This window comes from Somniosus microcephalus, chromosome 26 (assembly GCF_052327205.1).
Source record: "Somniosus microcephalus isolate GS21.2 chromosome 26, FLI_Smic_1.0, whole genome shotgun sequence".
In the NCBI taxonomy this organism is placed as follows: Eukaryota; Metazoa; Chordata; class Chondrichthyes; order Squaliformes; family Somniosidae; genus Somniosus; species Somniosus microcephalus.
In genome coordinates this window covers 54,247,023-54,268,923 of record NC_141012.1, presented here as the reverse complement: position 1 = coordinate 54,268,923, position 21,901 = coordinate 54,247,023, and the positions used below count along the sequence as shown (strand labels likewise).

At 46.0% G+C, this 21,901-nt stretch overlaps 1 protein-coding gene across 4 annotated transcripts in view; it reads left to right on the top strand.

Annotated features, from left to right (window-relative positions):
• The window catches only part of LOC147100462 (isobutyryl-CoA dehydrogenase, mitochondrial-like), a 126,446-nt gene that overhangs the window by 7,206 nt on the left and 97,339 nt on the right, over positions 1 to 21,901 (top strand). For 3 of the 4 annotated variants that reach the window (XR_015073736.1, XM_085968202.1, XM_085968203.1), the window contains exon 2: positions 197 to 365. Coding sequence is in view for 3 of the 4 variants with exons in the window: in XM_085968202.1 (XP_085824328.1) it covers positions 197 to 365 (169 nt within the window). In the remaining variant the exon portion in view is untranslated. Of the gene's footprint in view, positions 1 to 196; positions 366 to 442; positions 604 to 21,901 lie in introns of those variants that run through there. The other variant, XM_085968204.1, reaches the window with a different exon arrangement.

Genomic DNA, 21,901 nt, shown 5'->3' with positions numbered 1-21,901 from the left:
TGTTTTTATTTCCGATTTCCAACATCCGCAGTATTTTGCTTTTGTATAGGTGCATGTATTCCTTGATATACTTACTGTATCATCACATACAGGACACTGCCAATTTCAGAGTGTATTTACTCTCTGAATTTTCTTTGCTGAATTTTGTTGTGAGGCGATGAATCTTTTATCATTCCTGTGTTTTAATGCCCAACAGGAAATCTTTCCCGTGGAGACGATGCGGAAAGCTGCACAACTTGGTTTGGTGGGATTTATATTCGCCCAGATGTCGGGGGATCAGGACTGTCGCGAATGGATACTTCTATCATATTTGAAGCATTGTCGACAGGCTGTGCAAGTACCACTGCTTACATCAGCATTCATAAGTAAGTCGATATGGAACTGACACCTAGACCACAAGGAAGTTACTTACAGCCCTTTCAAAATACCCGGAGCAGCAGGTCCTCTCCCGGCTCTGTTCTCACTCTTATCGCAGCAACAATAGCTGACATTTATACAATGTCTTTAACTAGTAAATGAGCTGAGACTTTCAGAGGAGGAAACGGACGCTGAGCAATGGTAGGAGAAGAATTAGGAGAGCTGAATGAAGGCACGATTGAAAAGGTCGGTTTTGGAGACGTTTTTGAAAGTGCGGAGGGGTTAGGGGGAGGGGTTTAGGGGAGGGGTTTGGGGGGGAGGGGTTATAGGGAGAGGGGAGGGGTTTAGGGGGGAGGGGTTTAGGAGGGAGTGAGGGGGAGGGGTTTAGGGGGAGAGTGAGGGGAGGGGTTATAGGGGAGAGGGGAGGGGTTTAGGGGAGGGTTGGGGAGGAGGTGAGGGGAGGGGTTTAGGAGGGAGTGAGGGGGAGGGGTTTAGGAGGGAGTGAGGGGGAGGGGTTTAGGAGGGAGTGAGGGGGAGGGGTTTAGGAGGGAGTGAGGGGGAGGGGTTTAGGAGGGGGGGAGGGAGTGAGGGGGAGGGGGGAAGTGAGGGGGAGGGTTTTGGGGAACAAAGGAGAGGGGGATTTAGCGAGAGAAGTAGCGAGGGGAGGGGTTTTGGAAGAGAGGTCCAAGTAGTTGAAGGCTCCTCCATTGCAGGTGAAGAACAACGGCAAATGGAGGTGGGTGAATGTGGGAAAAAATGATAAAGAAATCAGAGTCAGGTGCACATGCTGGGACATAGGGCTAGAAGAGTTTGTACAGATTAGTTGGGGTGAGGTCATGGATAGATTTGAAAACTGAACGATTTGAATGTAATGCTTTTGAGACTCGAAGTCAATAAAGAGTGGATGATGGTCAATGGAGCGTAGTGCAGGATAGGGTGTGGGCAGTAGTTATGGATGAGTTGGAGCATGTTGGGAGGAGCTCACGAGGCCAGTGAGGAGGATGTTTGAGACATCAAGCCAGGAAGTGACACCGAAATAGATGAGAGTTTCAGTGAGGGGTGAGGTAAGGACAGAAACATTCAATGTTCCGGAGGTGGAAATAGATACTGCTGGTAAAAGATAGGACATGGGCTTTGAATCTCACTCAGAATCAAATAGGACGCTGAGTTTGCACACCTTTAGCCTGAGCAGAGAGTCAGGGAGAGGGATGGCATTGGGAGCTAGGGCGCAGAGCCTTTGGCAGGAGCTGAACAGGATGGCATCAGCCTTGCTGATGTTTAGTTGAAGGATGTTTTAACTTATGTGCAACCTGATGTTGGGCAAGCAGTCAGACAATAGTGGTAGCACAGATGTAGAGTTGGGTATCATAAGTGTATCATAGGGATGGTCAATAAATGCTGGCCGTGCCAGTGATGCCCAGATCCCGAGATTGAGTTTTAAAAATCTATCATCTCATAACTTTTAATAAACTTGGTTCCAGTGAAAAATGTCCTAACCTGTCAAGTCTCTCTTTGTAACTAGCCCCTCATCCCTGCTAATATCCCAGTAAATTCAGACTGCCCCTTTCCATTGCTTTTATATCTTTTTTATAATGGGATGCCCAAAACTCTGCATAACACTCCAACCGCAGCCTAACTACGGTCTTGTAAACATTTAAAGTTTACCTCTTTGTTTTTGTATTCAATGCTTTGAGGCACAAAACCAAGGATTTAATGTCTTTTTTGTGACCTTATCTACTTCCCCTGCCATCTTTACTGACCTGTGTATCAGCACACCAGATCTCTTGCTCCATTTAACATTTTGTCACTTAGTGTATTTCTGCTCACTGTTCTTACTTTCAAAATGTATTACTTTGTTTTTCTACATTAAATTGTAGCTATCACCTGTCTCCATTGCCCATCCTGCCAACCTATTAATGCCCTCTGCAGTCTTTCAAAATCCTGGTCACAAGTTCATGCCCTCAATTTTGTGTCATCAACAATTTTAATCTTGTTCTCTCAATTCCTAAGTCCGGATCATTTCTGTTTCCACAAATAAGAGTGGCCCCAACACAGCCCCATGGAAAGCCACTCACCACATCTTTCCATCTGAAGAACTTTTACCTCTCTCTCTTGCCTTCTGCCCTCCAGCCTTCTCTATCCGTGTAACCACACTACCCTTCATTCCATGTGCTGTTATTTTTTGCCATAAGTCATGTTGTATTTTTGGGTCTTTTCTACTTCTCTTACTCGAGATACTTAAACAATTATTATTATTTTTTGGTTACTCTTATGCGCAAGTCTTAGCTGAGCCCAGAACTAGAAACAAATTGAAAACCTTTTCACTTTAGCTGTTGGATCTATCATGTACCACCAAAGGAATTTTCTTCTATCTTTGAAAAGCAGAAGAGCATCACATCATCAGATAAAATTTTGGTTTTAAATTATCAAGAAAATTTAACAAACTAAAAATGGTCATGCCAATTTCTTTTTGTTCTCAGGATTTGGGCAACACTGGCAAAGCCACATTTTTATTGCTCATCCCAAGTTGCCCTAAGTAGGTGGTGACCTTGAACCATTGCAGTCCTTGTGATCGTGCTCCCACAATGGTTTTAGGTAGGGAATTGCAGGATATTGACCCAGTGACGATGACGGAACAATATATGTCCCAGTGGGGTTGGTGTGTGACTTGGAGGTAATGTTGTTAACATGATCCTACTACTCTTGTCCTTGGTGGTAGAGTTGCAAGGCCGGATGTGTTCCTAAAATAACCTTGGTGAGTTCCTGCAGTGCATCCTGTAGATCATACATACTGCTGCCACAGTGCGCTGATAGTGCTGGGGTTGAATTTTGAATTCAGTGTCAGGAACTGATCAAGCAGTTCATCTCTGTTCTGTATGGTGGTGAGTGTTCCATCACACTCCTGACTTGAGCCTTGTAGATGTTGTTAGAGAGGTTTTGAGGGGTCAGGAGGTGAGCAACTTGCCACAGAGTGCTCAACCTCTGCCCTACTCATATAGCCACGGTGTTGATATGGCTGGACCAGTTCACATTCTGGTCACTGGTAATCCACAGATGGTGGGGGACTTTGTGATGGTAGTGCTATTGAAGGTCAGAAATATGTGGGTGGACCTTGTTGGAGATGGTCATTACCTGGAGCACAAATGTTACTTGTCACTTGGCCCAAGCCTGGATGTTGTCCCGTTCCTTCTGTAGGCTGGAATAGGCTTCATTATCAGAGCAGTTGTGAATGGAGCTGAACACTGGAATCATCAGCAAACAGCCCCAGTCCTGATCTTATGGAGAGATGGTCATTGAAGCAGCTAAGGACACTTCCCTGAGGAACTCCTACAGCAGTGTCCTTGGGCTATGGTGATTGGCCTCCCAACAGCCATGACCATCTTCCTTTGTGTCAGGTGTGACCCTAATCACTGGAGAGTTTCTCTCTTGACCTACATTGACCTCAGTTTTGCTAGGGATCCATGATGCCGTACTTGGCCTTAATGTCGAGGACAGCTACTCCCCTCTGGCATTCAGCTCTGGCATCCATGTCTGGATCAAGGCCTTGACGAGATCTGAAGCCAAGCAATCCTGGCAGAACCTCAACTCCGTGCCAGCGAGCAGTTGTCACTGTTGACTCCTTCCATCACTTTGATAATTCTTGGGAGGAAGCTGATAAGGTGTTAATTTGCCAGGCTAGTTTTGACCTGCTTTTGTGGATAAGATATACCTGGGCAATTTTCCATTGTCAGTCTTAGCAGATGTCAGCATGGCTCAGTTGGTATCACTCTTGCCTCTGAGCCAGAAGGTTGTGGATTCAAGCTCCAATTCAGAGACTGAAGCACATATTCCAGGCTGACATTCCAGCACTATTAGGTCCTGCTCTCCACTGCCAACATTGCTCACTCTTCCAAGACCATTCTGGAATTCAAAAATAACCCCTGGTTTGTTTTCTCAACCACCAACCATCTCCTTAAACCTCACACTCAACTCCAAGTGCAAGGAGCTCATGAACTTCTTGGTCACTAAGATTGAGACTCTCTGTTTATCTGTCTATGCCGCTTCCCTCCCTTCCCCTAGCCCACCAAGCCAAGCTTCCACAAGGTGCCCCCCAGCCCAAGCCCGGAACTCGCATATTTCTCTAGTTTCTCTTTTATCTCCCCTCATGCCCTCTTTAAGTTCATCTTGTCCATGAGATCCACTTCCTGGTCCCTTGACTGTATTTCCACTAAACTGCAAACACCCCTTGTCCCCCCATTTTAACTGATATTACTAATGGTTCCCTCTCCTCCGATACTGTGTCCTCCCTTTCTAAACTGCCCTTATAACCCCCATCCTCACAAAACGCACCCGCAAACCCTCTGTCCTTACAAACTGCCACCTCGTCTCCAACCTCATTTTCCTCTTCAAAAGTCCTTAAGTGTTTTGTTGTTTGCCAAATCTGTGCCCATTTTTCTCGCAACTCCATGTTTGAACCTCTCCAATCAGGTTTCTGCCCCTGCTACAGCACTGAAACAGCTCTCATCAAAGTCACAACTGAGGTCCTCTGTAACTGTGACTGATGCACTATCCCTCCACACGTTTGACCACACACTTCTCTTCCAATACCTCTCCTCCGTTGTCCAGCTCAGTGGGACTGCCCTCACTTGGTTCCATTCTTTCCTATACAGTTGTAGCTAGAACATCTTCAGCAGTGGCTTCACTTCCTGCCCCTTTAACTCTGGAGTCCCTCAAGGATCTATCCATGCCCCCTTCTCTTCCTCATCTACATGCTGTCCCTTACCACATCATTCGAAGACATGATGTCAGGTTCCATATATGCTCTGACAGCGCTACCTCTTTACCACTGCCTCAATCCCTATACTGTCTCTTGTTAGACTGCTTGTCCAACATCCAGTCTTGGATAAGCTGGTTTCCTGCGGTTGAGGCCGGTTTGGCCCCCGCCACAATCTCTGTACCCTTGCCCCAATTTCCATCCCCCCATATGTGACTCCATATCCCCTCCATCAGAATGATTACCTATATCCACCAATGTAACATCGCCCGTCTCAGCCCATCTGCTGCTGAAACCCTCATCTATGTCTTTTTTACCTCCAGACTCGACTATTCCAATGTTCTCCTGGCAGGCTTGTAATCCTCCATCCTGCATAAATTTTAGCTCATTCACAACTCTGCTGCCCATTTGCTATCCCACACCAAGTCTTGGTTGCCTGTACTCACTGATCTATATTGGCTCTCGGTCATCCAACACCTCAAGATAAAAATTCTCATCCTTGTGTTTAAATATATTCATGGCCTCTCCCCAACCTTTCTCTGTAACTTCCTTCAACCTTCCGTTCCTCTGACTTCCGCCTCTTGTACCTCCCCATGCCCTACTATATCGGCCGTGCTTTCAGCCATCTCCACTCCACTCCACTCTGGAATTCCCTCCCTAAACCTTGACCTCTCCTCCTTTTAAGAGCCTCCTTAAATCCCACCATACTACCAAGCTTTTGATCACTCCTAATGTCCCCTTCTCTGTCTCAGCATCCATTTTTATCTGATGACGCCTCTGTGAAGCATCTTGATGTTTTCCTATGTTAAAAGTGCTATAGAAATACAAGTTGTTTTAACTGATTTATAGAAACCTCTTACCAGCCAAAACGAGATGAAAATATTTTCACAAGTCTCTGATGTGGTACTTCTCAAATGCTATTTGAAAATCCATATAAACACATTCGCTGTATTTCCTATATCTTTTGTTATTACCAGAATTATATAAGCTTACTTAAACGTGAACTGCCTTTTAGAAATCCAAAAACAAAAACACAAAATGCTGGAAAAACCTCAGTATTTGTGAGAGACCAGACGACCCTTGAAAGGTTAACGTCTGTTTTCGGCATACATGCTGACTGACCCCTGGAGTATTGCTAGTATTTTCCCATTTTTTTTTCCAGATTTCCAGCTTCTGTAATTTTTTGCTTTTTATTTTTAGACTTTTCATCCTGTATTATAGACCAATAGTTTGCCAACAGCTGAAATAAAACTAACACTGAACAGTGGAAAAGAGATCGAGGAAGAGATGGGCAGACAAATTGGAGAAAATGGTGGAACAATGGGGTTGTAATAATGGGTGACTTCACTTATCCAACGATAGACTGAGGGAAGAGTAATGTAAGTGGCAAAGGAGGAGAGAGATTGCTGCAATGTGCCCAGAACTGCTGTCTAGATTAATGTGTCTTTCGTCTACAGGAAAGAGGCAGTGCTGGATCTAGTTCTAGGAAATGAAGTGGGGCAACTAGGGAATGTAAGAGTACAGGAACAACTAAAATGGCAAGCAGAACGTAACCAGGGTCAAGATAAAAACTGAAAAGGAGGGGGATCTGTCAAGATAAAGGCTCTTGATGAGAAAAAGCCAATTTCAATGAGATTTTTTTTTAAAAGAACTAGCCCTGAATAATTGGCAGGTAAGGTGGTAGAGAAACGATGGGAAACATTGGAGCCAATGATGATCAGGGTACGGAGCAGGCATATTCCTACAGGAAGACAAGGTAGTACAATGGAAGCTGGCGTTCCTTGGATGACTAGAGAAATTAAAATGAGATTTAAAAATTTAAGTCTGGAATAAATGCAAAGAAAAATCAAGTGGAATGTAGAAAATAGAGCAGGAAAGCAAAGAAGATTTGAAAAGCTAAGAGGTGATGAAAGATTGGCAGATAAATTGTAGAGAATTTTAGAAACCCACAAAAAGAACAGTTAGAGAAAGTTGACGAGATTTCTACAAAAGGGTAGTGGGAGTGAAAAGGTAGAAGAGGAGGAACAATATGATGGGATAACTACAGACAAGTACTGGAAAAATCGCAGAACAGAAAATGCAGAAACACTGGGCCCTTACAAAATACATCGTAGAATGCTGAGGGGAGTTCTGCAGAGGACTGGAGGGTTGCCAGTGTAACACCTCTGTTCAAAAAAGGAGACAGCATAAACCAGGTAACTGTAGAGCAGTCAGTCTAACATCGGGAGTGGATAAGCTTCTCGAGACCAGAATAAGAGGACAATGTTAATCACCTAGTGAGACATGGGTTGATTAAGGACAGCCAGCACGGATTTGAAAAAGGCAAGTCGTGTCGAACAGATTTAACTGATCAAGGAAAAGCAGTAACGTGGATATAGATTTTTCGAAGCTATTTGATGAGGTGCTGGTTAGGAAGCTTGATGAAATTGAAGGTGCATGGTGTTGAAGGGAATATAGCAGCTTACATAGGTTGGTTAATGGACAGAAAGTGGTTTGTGGGTGTTTTTCAGACTGGAGGATGTAAACAGTGGTGTCCTCCAGGGGTCAGTGTTAGAACAATTGCTCTTCTCAATGTATATAAATGATGTGGACTTAAGGATATAAGAGGCACGTCAAAATTAGCAGATAACAAAAATAGAAACTCGGCGCAAGCTTCAGAAATTCTGCCTTTTTAATGACTTTTATCGCAAGAGTGCAAACAAAGATCTAAGCTTGTGATTGGCACCTCCAAGCTGGACATGTTACTCTGCATTCCAGCCTTAGCTTCAGCCCCACTCTGGCATCTAATTCCCACCCAGTGACTCACTGACCACACTTTAAAAATACTGTCTCTATTTTAGTTACACATCTGGTTTTGCTTGTATACCAGGAGGCAGATGAAAGCAGAGGTTGCTGACCATATCAGATACTGTTCTGTTCATGGTCGAAAGGCAACGTAAGCAAACCTCACACACAAAATTGAACGATTTCAGAAAATTGTGTGGGTTCATTTTTAAAACCAGGTATTGGTAAAAATTGTGAATGAAGAGGTTCAATTGAAATGTAGGGATTTCCTGAGGCCCAGCTTCAGGGCGAGTCTTACCAACTTCTTTTTAAATCTGCTGATCAATCCCAACAAACTCTAGGCCCCTGGACGAAGCAGCCTAAATCACTGAAGAGAACACAGCAGTGACGTGCAGCTACGGCCACGGCCAGAAAGTGAGTTGATTTCAGCCACAGTTGGGTAGCTGCACCTCAAGTAGCCACAGCACCCTTGCCTAGGCTGCTGAAATTCAGCTGCAGTCGCTGCTCCTGATCACTATCCACTAACTGCTGCTGGAAGTGTGCCTGTGTGGATAACGGCTGACAACACAGCCCAGCTCATTGACAGGTGATGTAGTCAGTCAGCATTGTTGAGGCTGACACTTGGGGACTAGTTACTGCAGGGCAGTCAGCATCTAAAGAACCTACAGTGCAGAAGGAGGCTGTTTAGCTCATCGTGTCTGTGCCGGCTCTTTGCTAAAGCAGTGCAAAACTAATCCGGCTGCCCCACTCTCGCCCCAATGCATTGTGCCTCCCCCTGCTTCAAATATTTATACACTTTTCCCTTATACGAACGGTCTCTGCCTCAATCACTCCGTGTATTCCATACTGTTAACCATCTGCTAAAGAAATTTCTCCGAACTTCTCTCCAACCCTTAGTGTCAATTATAAACTGGAGACCCCTCATCATTGTTTCTCCAACTAGAGGAAAATAGCCGTTCCTTATTCACTATCAAAACCCTTCATTTTAAAAACCTCTATTAAATCTCTTAGCCTTCTGTTACCAGTGGAAATAGTCCCAGTATCTCGCATTTCTCCTCACAGCTATAGTTCCCCATCCCCACTGTACACTCTCTGTGGCTATAATAGGACACCCAGAACTGCACACATTGCTCTAACTGTGGCCAAACCATTGGTTTGTACAAATTTATCATGAGCTCTTTGATCTAGTATTTCATGCTGCTATTCATAAAACCAAAAACTGCATTTGGAACTGAGCCCCACCAATGATTCCATGTGTGGAGGAGAGGACGGTGGAAAGCTAAAGAGAAGGCAAAAGCAAGAGGATCTCTAAAGAATGAAGTGCCAGACCTTGCCGGATATTACACTCACTTCAACCACTGAGCTAGCATAAGAACATAAGAAGTAGGAGCAGGAGTAGGCCATACGGCCCCTCGGGCCTGCTCCGCCATTCAATAGGATCATGGCTGATCCGAATCTAGACTCGCGTCCACTTCCCTGCCCTCTCCCCATAAACCCTAATTCCCTTATCTGCTAGGAAACTGTCTCCATTTTAAATTTATTTAATGTTGCAGCTTCCACAGCTCTCTGGGGTAGCAAATTCCATAGATTTACTACCCTCTGAGTGAAGAAGTTTCTCCTCATCTCAGTTTTGAAAGGGCAGCCCCTTATTCTAAGATTATGCCCCCTAGTTCTAGTCTCGCCCATCAGTGGAAACATCCTCACTGCATCCACCCGATCAAGCCCCCTCACAATCTTATATGTTTCGATAAGATCACCTCTCATTCTTCTGAACTCCAATGAGTAGAGTCCCAACCTACTCAACCTTTCCTCATACGTCAACCCCCTCATCTCCGGAATCAACCGAGTGAACCTTCTCTGAACCGCCTCGAGAGCAAGTATATCTTTTCTTAAATATGGAAACCAAAACTGCACGCAGTATTCCAGGTGTGGCCTCACCAATACCCTGTATAACTGAAGCAAGACTTCTCTGTTTTTATACTCCATCCCCCTTGCAATAAAAGCCAAGATTCCATTGGCCTTCCTGATCACCTGCTGCACCTGCATACTAACTTTTTGTGTTTCTTGCACCAGGACCCCCAGATCCCTTTGTACTGTAGCACTTTGCAGTTTCTCTCCATTTAGATAATAACTTGCTCTTTGATTTTTTCTGCCAAAGTGCATAACCTCACACTTTCCAACATTTATATTGCATCTGCCAAATCTCTGCCCACTCACTTAGCCTGTCTATGTCCTTTTGCAGGTTTTTTATGTCCTCCTCATTCACTGCTTTCCCTCCCATCTTTGTATCGTCGGCAAACTTGGATATGTTGCACTCGGTCCCTTCCTCCAAATCGTTAATATGGATTGTAAAGAGTTGGGGTCCCAGCACTGTCCCCTGCGGAACACCACTGGTTACTGATTGCCAGCCCGAGAACGAACCATTTATCCCAACTCTTTGTTTTCTGTTAGATAGCCAATCTTCCACCCATGCCAGTATATTACCCCCAATCCCGTGATTTTTTATCTTGATCAGTAATCTTTTGTGTGGAACCTTGTCAAATGCCTTTTGGAAGTCCAAATACACCACATCCACTGGTTCCCCTTTATCCACCCTGTATGCTACGTCCTCAAAGAATTCGAGCAAATTTGTCAAACATGACTTCCCCTTCATAAAACCATGCTGACTCTGTCCTATTAAATTATGTTTATCCAAATGCTCTGTTACTGTTTCCTTAATAATGGACTCCAACATTTTGCCAACCACAGATGTTAGGCTAACTGGTCTATAGTTTCCAGCCTTTTGTCTACTTCCCTTCTTAAATAAGGGTGTTACATTAGCAGTTTTCCAATCTGCCGGGACCTTTCCTGAGTCCAGGGAGTTTTGGAAAATAATCACCAATGCATCCACAATCCCTACCGCCACTTCTCTCAAGACCCTAGGATGTAGGCCATCAGGTCCGGGGGATTTATCTGCCTTAAGTCCCATTATTTTACTGAGTACCATCTCCTTAGTGACTTTAATTGTGTTTAGCTCCTCCCCCCCCCATTGCCCCCCTGTTTGTCCAGTGTTGGGATATTTTTAGTGTCCTCTACTGTAAAGACTGATACAAAATATTTGTTCAGTGTCTTTGCCATCTCCATGTTCCCCACCACTAGTTTCCCGGTCCCATCCTCTAAGGGACCAACGTTCACTTTAGCCACCCTTTTTCTTTTTATATAGCTGTAGAAACTCTTGCTATCTGTTTTTATATTTTTTGCTAGTTTACTTTCATAATCTATCTTCCCTTTCTTAATTAATCTTTTAGTTATTGTTTGCTGGCTTTTAAATGCTTCCCAATCTTCTATCCTCCCACTAGATTTGGCTACTTTATATGCCCTTGTTTTCAGTCGGATACTATCCTTTATTACTTTACTAAGCCACGGATGGCTGTCTTTTCTTCTACTCCCCTTTTTCCTCAGTGGAATATATTTATCTTGAAAGATGTGAAATATCTCCTTGAATGTAGACCACTGCTCTTGTACCGTCTTACACTTTAATCTGTTTTCCCAGTCCACTTTAGTCAATTCTACTCTCATACCTTCATCATCTCCTTTATTTAAGCTCAGTACGCTGGTTTGAGATCCAACTCTCTCACCCCTCAAACTGAATTTGGAATTCAACCATATTATGGTCACTCATTCCAAGTGTCCTTTACTAGGACATTTTTTATTAATCCTGTCTCATTACACAGGACCAGATCTAAGATTGCCTGCCCCCTGGTTGGTTCAGTTACATACTGCTCAAGGAACCCATCCCTAATACACTCTATGAACTCTTCCTCAAGGCTGCCATGCCCAATTTGAATAGTCCAGTCAATATGAAAGTTAAAATCCCCCATGATTATAGCTGTTCCCTTATTACAAGCCCCAACTATTTCCTGATTTAAACACCGACCAACAGAGTTGCAACTGTTAGGAGGCCTATAGACTATGCCCACTAGTGACTTTTTCCCCTTATTATTCCTTATCTCCACCCAAACTGTTTCACTATCCTGATCCTTTGACCCAATATCATTTCTGACTATTGCAGTGGTTCCATCCTTGATTAACATAGCAACCCCCACCTCCCTTTCTTTCCTGTCTGTCCTTCCTAATTGTCAAATACCCTTGTATGTTTAGTTCCCAGTCATGATCATCTTGCAGCCATGTTTCCGTAATGGCCACCAGATCATACTCATGTGTAGTTATTTGTACCGTCAACTCGTCTATTTTGTTACGAATGCTGCGTGCATTCAGATAAAGAACTTTCAAATATGTTTTCTGACAATTTATTCCTGCTTTTACCCCCTTTACTACTTTACCATTATACATTCTGTCCCTTCCTGACACGCTCTGGTTTTTAATTCCCCCACTGCTACCTTGCTCTATTGCCTTCTCCGCTGTCATTTTTATTTTTCGCTCTCTTAAAACCTCTCTTAAAGCAGTACTTCCATTGGGAGCAGTTCTGTAATTGTCAGTATCTCCTGGTTTATACAGTGGAGCAAACTAGACAATAGTGAGTCTGTATCAGTGAGTATGTACACCGCACTGCATCAGTAAAATATTTAAAATTCGATAGTATCTAGAACATGGAATTGCTTTATAGTTAGTGCACATGGTCCTGTCTTGTTGCTTCACCAGGTTGGCACTTCATTTTCAGGTACGCCTAGTGCTGCTCTTCTACACTCCTCATTGAACCAGGCTTGGTCGCTTGGCTTGATGGTAATGGTAGTGAGAGATATGCCGGGCCATGTGGTGGAATACAATTCTGCTGCTGCTGATGGTCCACAGTGCCTCATGGATGCCCAGTTTTGAGCTGCTAGATTGTTCTGAATTTCTCCCACTTAGCACGGTGGTAGTGTTACACAGCACGGTGGAGGGTGTCCTCCATGTGAAAACGGGACATCGTCTCCACAAGGACTGCACAGTGGTCATTCCTACCAGGACAGATGCACATGGACAGATTCCTCTGTGAAAGGTAGAGTGCTGACGACATGAGTTCAAATCCAACTATGGCATTTTGAGAGTTTGTGAATTTGGTTTTCTCACTACCTGCCGCAGGCCCAGTCTGGCAACTATGTCCTTCAGTACTCGGCCAGCTCAGACAGTAGTGGTGCAACCAAGCCTCTCTTGGTAAGAACATAATAAGTAAGAGCAGGAGTAGGCCATACGGCCCCTCGAGCCTGCTCCGCCATTCAATAAGATCATGGCTGATCATCAACCTCAACTCCACTTTCCCGCCCGATCGCTATATCCCTTGATTCCCCTAGAATCCAAAAATCTATCTATCTCAACCTTGAATATACTCCAAGACTCCGCATTCACAGCCCTCTGGGGCAGAGAATTCCAAAGATTCACAACCCTCGGAGTGAAGAAATTCCTCTTCATCTCAGTCTTAAATGGCCGACCCCTTATCCTGAGACTATGCCCCCGAGTTCTAGACTCTCCAGCCAGGGGAAACAACCTCTCAGTGTCTACCCTGTCAATCCCCCTCAGAATCTTGTATGTTTCAATGAGATCACCTCTCATAATTGTAGTGCATGTACCTTTAAGAGGAACTATGTTTTTGAAGCCCCTGTATACTGTAGTACCAGTAGTGACCACTCGGGTATATAAGCCTGTGTAGCGTCTTGTGTTGTTAGTTCACCTCCAGACTTTGTTCAGTAAACACTTGTTAAATCAACTCCTGCATTCTGTGTCTCCATTAACACACGGATCTAACAGTGGTGACGAGTTAGAAACGAACTTACCTGCAATTCAACAGCACCTCAAGGGGATCGATTCCTCAGACGAAGGTCGAAGCCAGAAGCAAGAAAAAATAAATAAATAACTCGGAGAAACTCGAAAACGAGGGCCAGGCTTGGTCTCTAGTCTGTGGTTTCCCCAGCTAAACGGGCTGGTGGCAGGTAGTGCACTGATCCTTCCTGGGCTGTGGCGGGCTAGAGCTCGATCGGGTGGCTCTGCAACGGGGCCGGGCAGCGAGTCGGGAAGCAGAAGCAAAGAGAGAGAGAGGGTGGAGCACTCAGGGCGCGGCCGGTGCTGCAAAGCAGGTCGGCGTTCGGACCGAGCAGAGGGAGGGGAAAGTCCCACGACGGGAACGGTTCTCCAAGTAACGGAGAAACTATTGAAGCGATATATAAAAAAAAATAGAAAAGCTGCAGGCCGCAACGGGAACCGCGGAGAACAGCAGCGGCGGTAAAGCGCGGGAGGCGCCATCTTAACTCGGCGGGGAAGAAAGAAAAGCACGGGAAGTGCCATTTTAGATTTTCAAGATGCCGAAGACTGGCAATATTACTGCTTTCGATAGTGATATAGAAGATTGGACCACATATGTGGAAAGAGTGGAGGTATATTGCAAGGCGAATGAAGTAGCGGATGATAAAAAGGCATCGGTACTTCTAAATCTGATGGGCGCAAGGACATACGGGCTGTTACGAAACTTGATCACTCCAGCCAAACCGATGGACAAGAATTTTAAGGAGATTGTTGATACCTTACAGAAGCACTTAAACCCAACACTGCCGCTGATAGCGGAACGATTCAAATTCTTCAGGAGGAATCAGCACAAGAATGAAAGTAACGCTGATTACCTCACCGAATTACGAAAGCTGTCAAAGCACTGCCAATTCGGGGCAGGACTGGCAGATTCTCTACGAGACAAATTCGTCTGCGGTCTCCTAAGCGAAGGAACACAGAAAAGACTACTTTCTGAGAAAGATTTGACACTGGTCAAGGCTTTCAGTGTGGCTGTATCATACGAAGCAGCAGCAAGAGGAGCTGCAGAGATACAGCAAAAGCCACAGGACTTCGGCACCCATGAAATGACACGGGGTTTCGAGAGATGTTATCGCTACGGCAGATCCACCCATGACCAGAAGGACTGCTGGTTCAAGGACAAAGCATGCAGGCAATGCGGAAAGATGGGACACATTGCACATGTATGCAGATCTGGAAAGAAATCCGCTGACAGTAAAAAGGTCAATAAGGAAAAGTACAGAAAGGTACAAATGATGACGGACAGTAGCTCCGAAGACCAGAAGAGCGATAGCGACTCCGGAAACAAGAGACTAAGCTGTCTCAAATTACATAATGTAATTGCCAAAGAAGATTACCAGACCATTTGGGTTACCCTCACGATAGCGGGGTCCCCAGTCAAAATGGAGCTCGATACAGGATCAGCTCTGACCGTCATGAGTCGACGGGATTACGAGCGGCTATTTCCGCATATACCTTTGAAAGACACATACATTGTCTTGAAGACATATACGGGGCAGAAAGTATACCCCAGAGGGAAAATAAGGGTGCCTGTTGTATACAACGGCAAGGAAATACAGAAGTTGTATTTATACGTTCTGCAAGATGGTGGTCCGCCGTTGTTGGGACGTGAATGGATCAGAAAGATACGTTTAGACTGGCACTCCATTCAGGCACTGACGGTGACCAGTAAGAAAAAAAACGATGATGACGTCATACCTGGACGATTAAAAGAAATCTTGGCTAACGCCAAAGAAGTGTTTCAACAGGAACTAGGAACCCTGAAAGGCGCCACCGCCTCAATAAAAGTGGAAGATGCGGCAATTCCCAAGTTTTTTAAGGCAAGGCCGGTGCCATACGCAATTCGTCCAGCCGTCGAGGCAGAGCTGGAGAATTTGGAAAAAGCAGGCGTGTTATCCAAGGTAGATTGGAGTGAGTGGGCAACACCCATTGTCCCGGTGATGAAGAAAACGTTGAATAATGATAAATCTGAAGAACAGAGAAAAGTTCGCATCTGTGGGGACTTCAAGGTGACTGTAAACCCGGTTCTTCACACGGTACAGTATCCTCTTCCGAGGATAGAAGATATTTTCGCGTCATTAACGAAGAAGGGTTGCATAAGTCACCTGAAAAAGTTGAAGCGGTCGTAAAGGCCCCAGCGCCTGAAAATGTCTCGCAATTAAGGTCGTTCCTGGGATTAGTAAATTACTATCATAAATTTTTACCAAACTTGTCGACGGTTCTGCACCCGCTTAACGCACTGCTACAAACGGGAGTAGTTTGGAAATGGAGCGAAGACTGTAAACGTGCCTTCCATAGATGCAAAGGCTTGATCACGTCCAGGGAAGTGTTGGCTCATTACAACCCATCACTGCCAATCAGACTGGCGTGCGATGCATCCCCTTACGGCGTGGGAGCGGTATTATCGCATAGATTCCCTGATGGCTCGGAGCGGCCGATAGCTTTTGCGTCACGCTCATTGAACTCAGCTGAGCGTAACTATGCCCAGATCGACAGGGAGGCACTCAGCCTGGTGTGGGGGGTGAAGAAATTCAACCATTACCTACACGGACAAAAGTTTACCTTGTTGACTGACCATCAACCCCTCGTCTCCATATTCAACCCTAAAAAGGGCGTTCCCATTATGACAGCGCAAAGGCTACAGAGGTGGTCCCTTTTCCTAGGGGCACACCAATATGACATAGAGTACAAAGGAACAAAACAGCATGGGAATGCTGACGGGTTATCGCGCCTACCGTTGCCAACGGTGGAAGAGGCGCCTACAGTGGACCCAGTGGAGATATTCCACTCGATCATAGTGGAATGTCTACCGGTGACAAATTCTACCATTGAAAAGGAAACGCGAAATGACCCGACTCTCTCTCTCTCGAGTCTACGATTTAACGGTGAAGGGATGGCCAGCACATGGCGAACCACTGTTGCCAGCATTCTCGCAAAGAAGAGAACAGCTGTCAGTGTGCCGAGGAACCTTGATGTGTGGATCCAGAGTGGTGATTCCACCCAAACTCAAGGATAGAGTGCTAAAGGAGCTTCACGAGGGGCATCTGGGTGGAGTGAAAATGAAGAACTTAGCCAGAGCGTTTGTGTGGTGGCCAGGTATCGATGGAGGCATCGAAGAAATGACCAAGAGCTGTCTAGGATGCCAGAAGGTCCAAAACGCCCCACCACAAGCCCCTCTACATCCATGGGAGTGGCCCTCATCTCCATGGCAAAGGGTACATATCGACTTTGCTGGTCCATTTATGGACTCTATGTTCTTAATCGCGGTGGATGCACACTCCAAGTGGCCGGAGGTAATAAAGATGTCCACCACCACCACGGAAAAAACCATCACAGTATTAAGGACCATATTCGCCAGGAATGGGCTGCCTGAACAGATCTGTTCTGATAATGGACCGCAATTTGTATCCGAAGAATTCAGGGAGTTCTTAAAAAACAATGGGGTTAAGCACTACACGTCCGCCCCATACCATCCCGCCCCCAATGGATTGGCTGAAAGGTTTGTCCAGACCTTCAAGAAGGCCATAAAGGCCATGGGTAATGAAGACATAAATCTACAACATAAGGTAGATAACTTCTTGTTTGCGTACAGGAATGCAACACGTGGTTACAAACCAAACTCCCGCCATGATGTTTTTCAATAGAAGACTAAGATGCCAGCTGGATTTGGTCAAGCCAAACGTCAGAAGGGACGTAGAGAACCGGCAATTTCAAAGCATGAATGAAAGGCCAACTAGAACCTTCCAGATAGGTCAGCAAGTTTTGGCCCGGGACTACCGTACCGAGAAATGGCAGCCTGGAACTATTTGCACACGACTAGGACCGCTGATGTATACCGTGGACATTGGAGAAAGCATGCTGACCAGATCATAGAGTCCTCCGAAAAAGGACAACCTACACCACAACTCTATACGCCTAGTGATGAAGCAGAGATACCCATAGTATCTACCTCCGATCCGGTGATACTGGAACTAGATGAACCCGACACTAGCATTGAAGCCGAATCGACCTTGCCAAAAGAACCTACTACACCACCGAGGCGTTATCCGGACCGAGTCAGGAAGCCTCCAGAGAGACTGAATTTGTAATTGATTAACTTCAGCAAATGTGTATATTATTGTTCTTGTAAAAATGTTATTTAATGATTACTTAAAATGTTATGTACTATTTATCTAAAAGGGGAGGAATTGTAGTGTATGTACCTTTAAGAGGAACTATGTTTTTGAAGCCCCTGTATACTGTAGTACCAGTAGTGACCACTCGGGTATATAAGCCTGTGTAGCGTCTTGTGTTGTTAGTTCACCTCCAGACTTTGTTCAGTAAACACTTGTTAAATCAACTCCTGCATTCCGTGTCTCCATTAACACACGGATCTAACAATTCTTCTAAACTCCAGAGAGTATAGGCCCATTCTACACAATCTCTCATAGGACAGCCCTCTCATCCCAGGAATCAATCTAGTGAACCTAGAAGGAGACCAAAACTGTTTACAGTACTGCAGGTGTGGTCTCACCAAGGCCCTGTACAATTGTAGCAAAACTTCCTTACTCTTATACTCCAACCCCCTTGCAATAAAGGCCAACATGCCATTTGCCTTCCTTATTGCTTGCTGTACCTGCATGCTAGCTTTCTGTGTTTCTTGCACGAGGACACTCAAATCTCTCTCAACACCAACATTTGAAAGTTTCTCACCATTTAAATAATACTCTGTTTTTCTATTCTTCCTACTGATGGGCCTTCAATAACCACAAAACTAGAAGTTATAGACTTAAACAAGTTGGCTTTTAATCACTAAGATCAGAGCTAACATCTCAACACGCCGACTGGTTCACAGGAATGAGTCATACAGATCCTGGGATCTTTATGTAAGAGAAGTCAGGGGCGGAGCTAAGACCTGGAACCTCCCAGGTTCGTTGGGAAAGAGGAAGTGAAACTATACACAGTGGGGTAGGGCAATATACATGAGTGCAAAACGAATACAGGATCAAGACAAACAGATTTCATTACATTCACCCCTTCTATAGATTTAGTCCATCGGGGTGATGTTTCTTAAAAGTTGGTATAAGTGAGTCTGTCAGGAGGTTTTGCAGTTCTCAGTGATCGGCGCAAAGCCGGTTGGGGTGCCTCTAGGGGAGTGGATTCTGGTTCCTCCGCTGGCCGGGCCTCCGCAGTGTCTTCCAGGTTATCTGCAGTGCCCTCCAGGTTAAAGTTGGGTATTGATACCTCTGGGCGTCCTGTCTCTTTGTAGTGTAGGTCTTCATCGGGTAGTCTCCCATCATTCTCTCCGCTCCCCGAGGGAGCGAGGTCTTTTATGGAAACAGTGTCCTCTCGCCCGTCAGAGTATTCGATATAGGCGTACTGAGGGTTTGCATGGAGGAGCTGTACCTTTTCCACAAGGGGGTCCGTTTTATGGCCTCTCACGTGCTTCCGCAATAGTACTGTCCCCGGAGACGTCAGCCACGCGGGTAGAGATATGCCCGAGGTGGATTTCCGGGGGAAAACGAACATCTTTTCGTGAGGGGTAGCGTTAGTGGCTGTACATAACAGAGACCTTATGGAGTGGAGCACGTCTGGGAGGACTTCCTGCCAGCGGGAGGTCGGAAGGCCTTTTGACTTTAAGGCTAACGTGACAGCCTTCCAAACAGTAGCATTCTCCCTTTCCACTTGCCCATTACCCCGGGGGTTGTAGCTAGTGGTTCTGCTAGTGGCTATCCCCTTCGAGAGCAAGAACTGGCGCAGCTCGTCACTCATGAATGACGTCCCCCTATCGCTGTGTATGTAGTTCGGCATGCCAAACATGCAGAATAAATTACAGAGACACTTGATGACCGTGGCACTGGTCATGTCTGGGCAGGGAATGGCGAAGGGGAAGCGGGAATATTCATCAATGATATTGAGGAAGTATACGTTACGGTCGGCAGAGGGAAGGGGTCCCTTGAAGTCCAGACTTAGGCGCTCGAATGGCCGTGTGGCTTTGATAAGGTGTGCACGGTCAGGCCTGTAGAAACGAGGCTTGCATTCCGCACAGATGCGGCAGGCTCTGGTCATTGCCCTGACCTCCTCGATGGAGTGGGGCAGATTGCGGGACTTTATAAAATGGTATAGTCGGGTGACCCCTGGGTGACAGAGGTCGTTGTGGAGACCCTGTAATTTGTCCATATGAATGCTGGCACACATTCCCCGCGATAGGGCGTCTGGGGGTTCATTAAGAGCTCCCGGCCTGTACATAATATCATAGTTGAACGTGGATAGTTCGATCCTCCACCTGAGTATTTTGTCATTCTTGATTTTCCCCCTTTGTTATTAAACATGAAAGCCACCGACCGCTGGTCGGTGAGCAGGGTGAAACGTTTGCCGGCTAGGTAGTGTCTCCAGTGCTGCACTGCCTCCACTATAGCCTGTGCCTCCTTCTCGACAGAAGAGTGCCTGATTTCAGGTCCCTGAAGGGTTCGGGAGAAGAAGACCACAGGTCCCCCAGCCTGATTGAGGGTTGCAGCTAAGGCAAAGTCTGATGCATCGCTTTCGACTTGAAAGGGAATGCATTCATCCACTGCACACACTGCAGCCCTTTCAATGTCCTGTTTAATACTGGTGAAAGCCTCCCGAGCTTCAGCTGATAGTGGGAAGGACGTCGATTTAATGAGGGGTCGGGCCTTATCAGAGTAATTGGGCACCCATTGGGCATAATACGAAAAAAATCCCAGGCACCTTTTTAAAGCTTTGGGATTGTGTGGCAGGGGCAGTTCCTTTAGGGGGCGTAATCGGTCAGGGTCCGGTCCAATTACCCCATCTTCCACCACACAGCTGAGGATACAGAGACGGGTTGTGTTGAAGACACATTTGTCTTCGTTGTAGGTTAGATTCAGCTTTAGGGCAGTTTTTAAAAATCTCGCAAGATTTAGATCGTGGTCTTGCTGGTTGTGCCCGCAGATAGTGACATTGTCCAGATAGGGGTAGGTAGCTTGTAGTTTATTCTCGTCAACCATGCGGTCCATCTCACGTTGGAAGACCGAGACCCCATTTGTTACCCCGAAGGGCACTCTGAGAAAATGGTAGAGGCGCCCGTTCGCCTCAAAGGCGGTGTATGGGCGGTCCTCCGTTCTAATGGGGAGCTGGTGATATGCGGATTTGAGGTCGATAGTCGAGAAGACTCGGTATTGCGCAATCTGGTTGACCATTTCTGATATGCGGGGTAAAGGGTAGGCGTCCAGCTGGGTATAAATATTAACAGTCTGGCTGTAGTCAATTACCATCCGTTTCTTTTCGCTATTTTTAACTATGACTACTTGGGCACGCCACGGGCTGGTACTGCATTCAATAATGCCTTCCCGCAGGAGTCTGTCCACTTCCGCCTTGATAAAGTGTCTGTCTTCCAGACTGTACCGTCTACTTTTGGTCGCTATGGGCCTACAGTTCAGAGCGAGATTAGCGAATAAAGAGGGTGGGCTGATTTTTAAGGTTGATAGGCCACAGACTGTGAGTGGCGGCTGGGACCCGCCATATGCTAGCGTGACACTTTCGTGGTGGCACTGGAAGTCCAGGCCCAAGATTACATTAACACAGAGTTCTGGCATCACGAGGAGTTTAAAATCCTTGTAGTCCGTGCCTTTTACAGTCAGTGTTACCACACAGTAGCCCAAAATGTCCGAAGTGTGGGGCTTAGCAGCCATAGCAATTCTGCTCCATGTAGGGGTTACCATTAATGAGTGCCGCCGTACCAGGCTAGGGTGGATAAAACTCTCGGTACTCCCACAGTCAATTAAACATTTTGTTAAATTCCCGTTTACCTGTATGTCCATCATGGATTTTTGTCAACGGGTGTGGCCTGGATTGATCCACCGCGATCGAAGCCACTGTTGGGCCCTGGGCGGCCGTTGAGTCGGGAAAAGATGGCGGCTCCCAAGATGGCGGCCCGCACGGCACGCACGAGGCGGTGACGGAGTTGGAAATCGGATTCCCCATGCAGACTTTGCTAAAATGCCCCTTTTTCTTACATTTGAAGCATGTAGCGTCCTTCGCTGGGCATCGTTGTCTGGGGTGCTTGGCCTGGCTGCAGAAGTAGTATTTCGGGCCTCGAGACATTGCCGCTGTAGTAGGACTCCTGGGTGAACTTCTGTGTGGGGACTCCGGCGGCGTAGAGCTGGTCTGAGACCTGGATGGGGAAGATGGCTGATTCCAAGATGGCGGCCCCCTCGGCGCGCACGAGGCGGTGAGGGCCGCATGGCTGGAAGA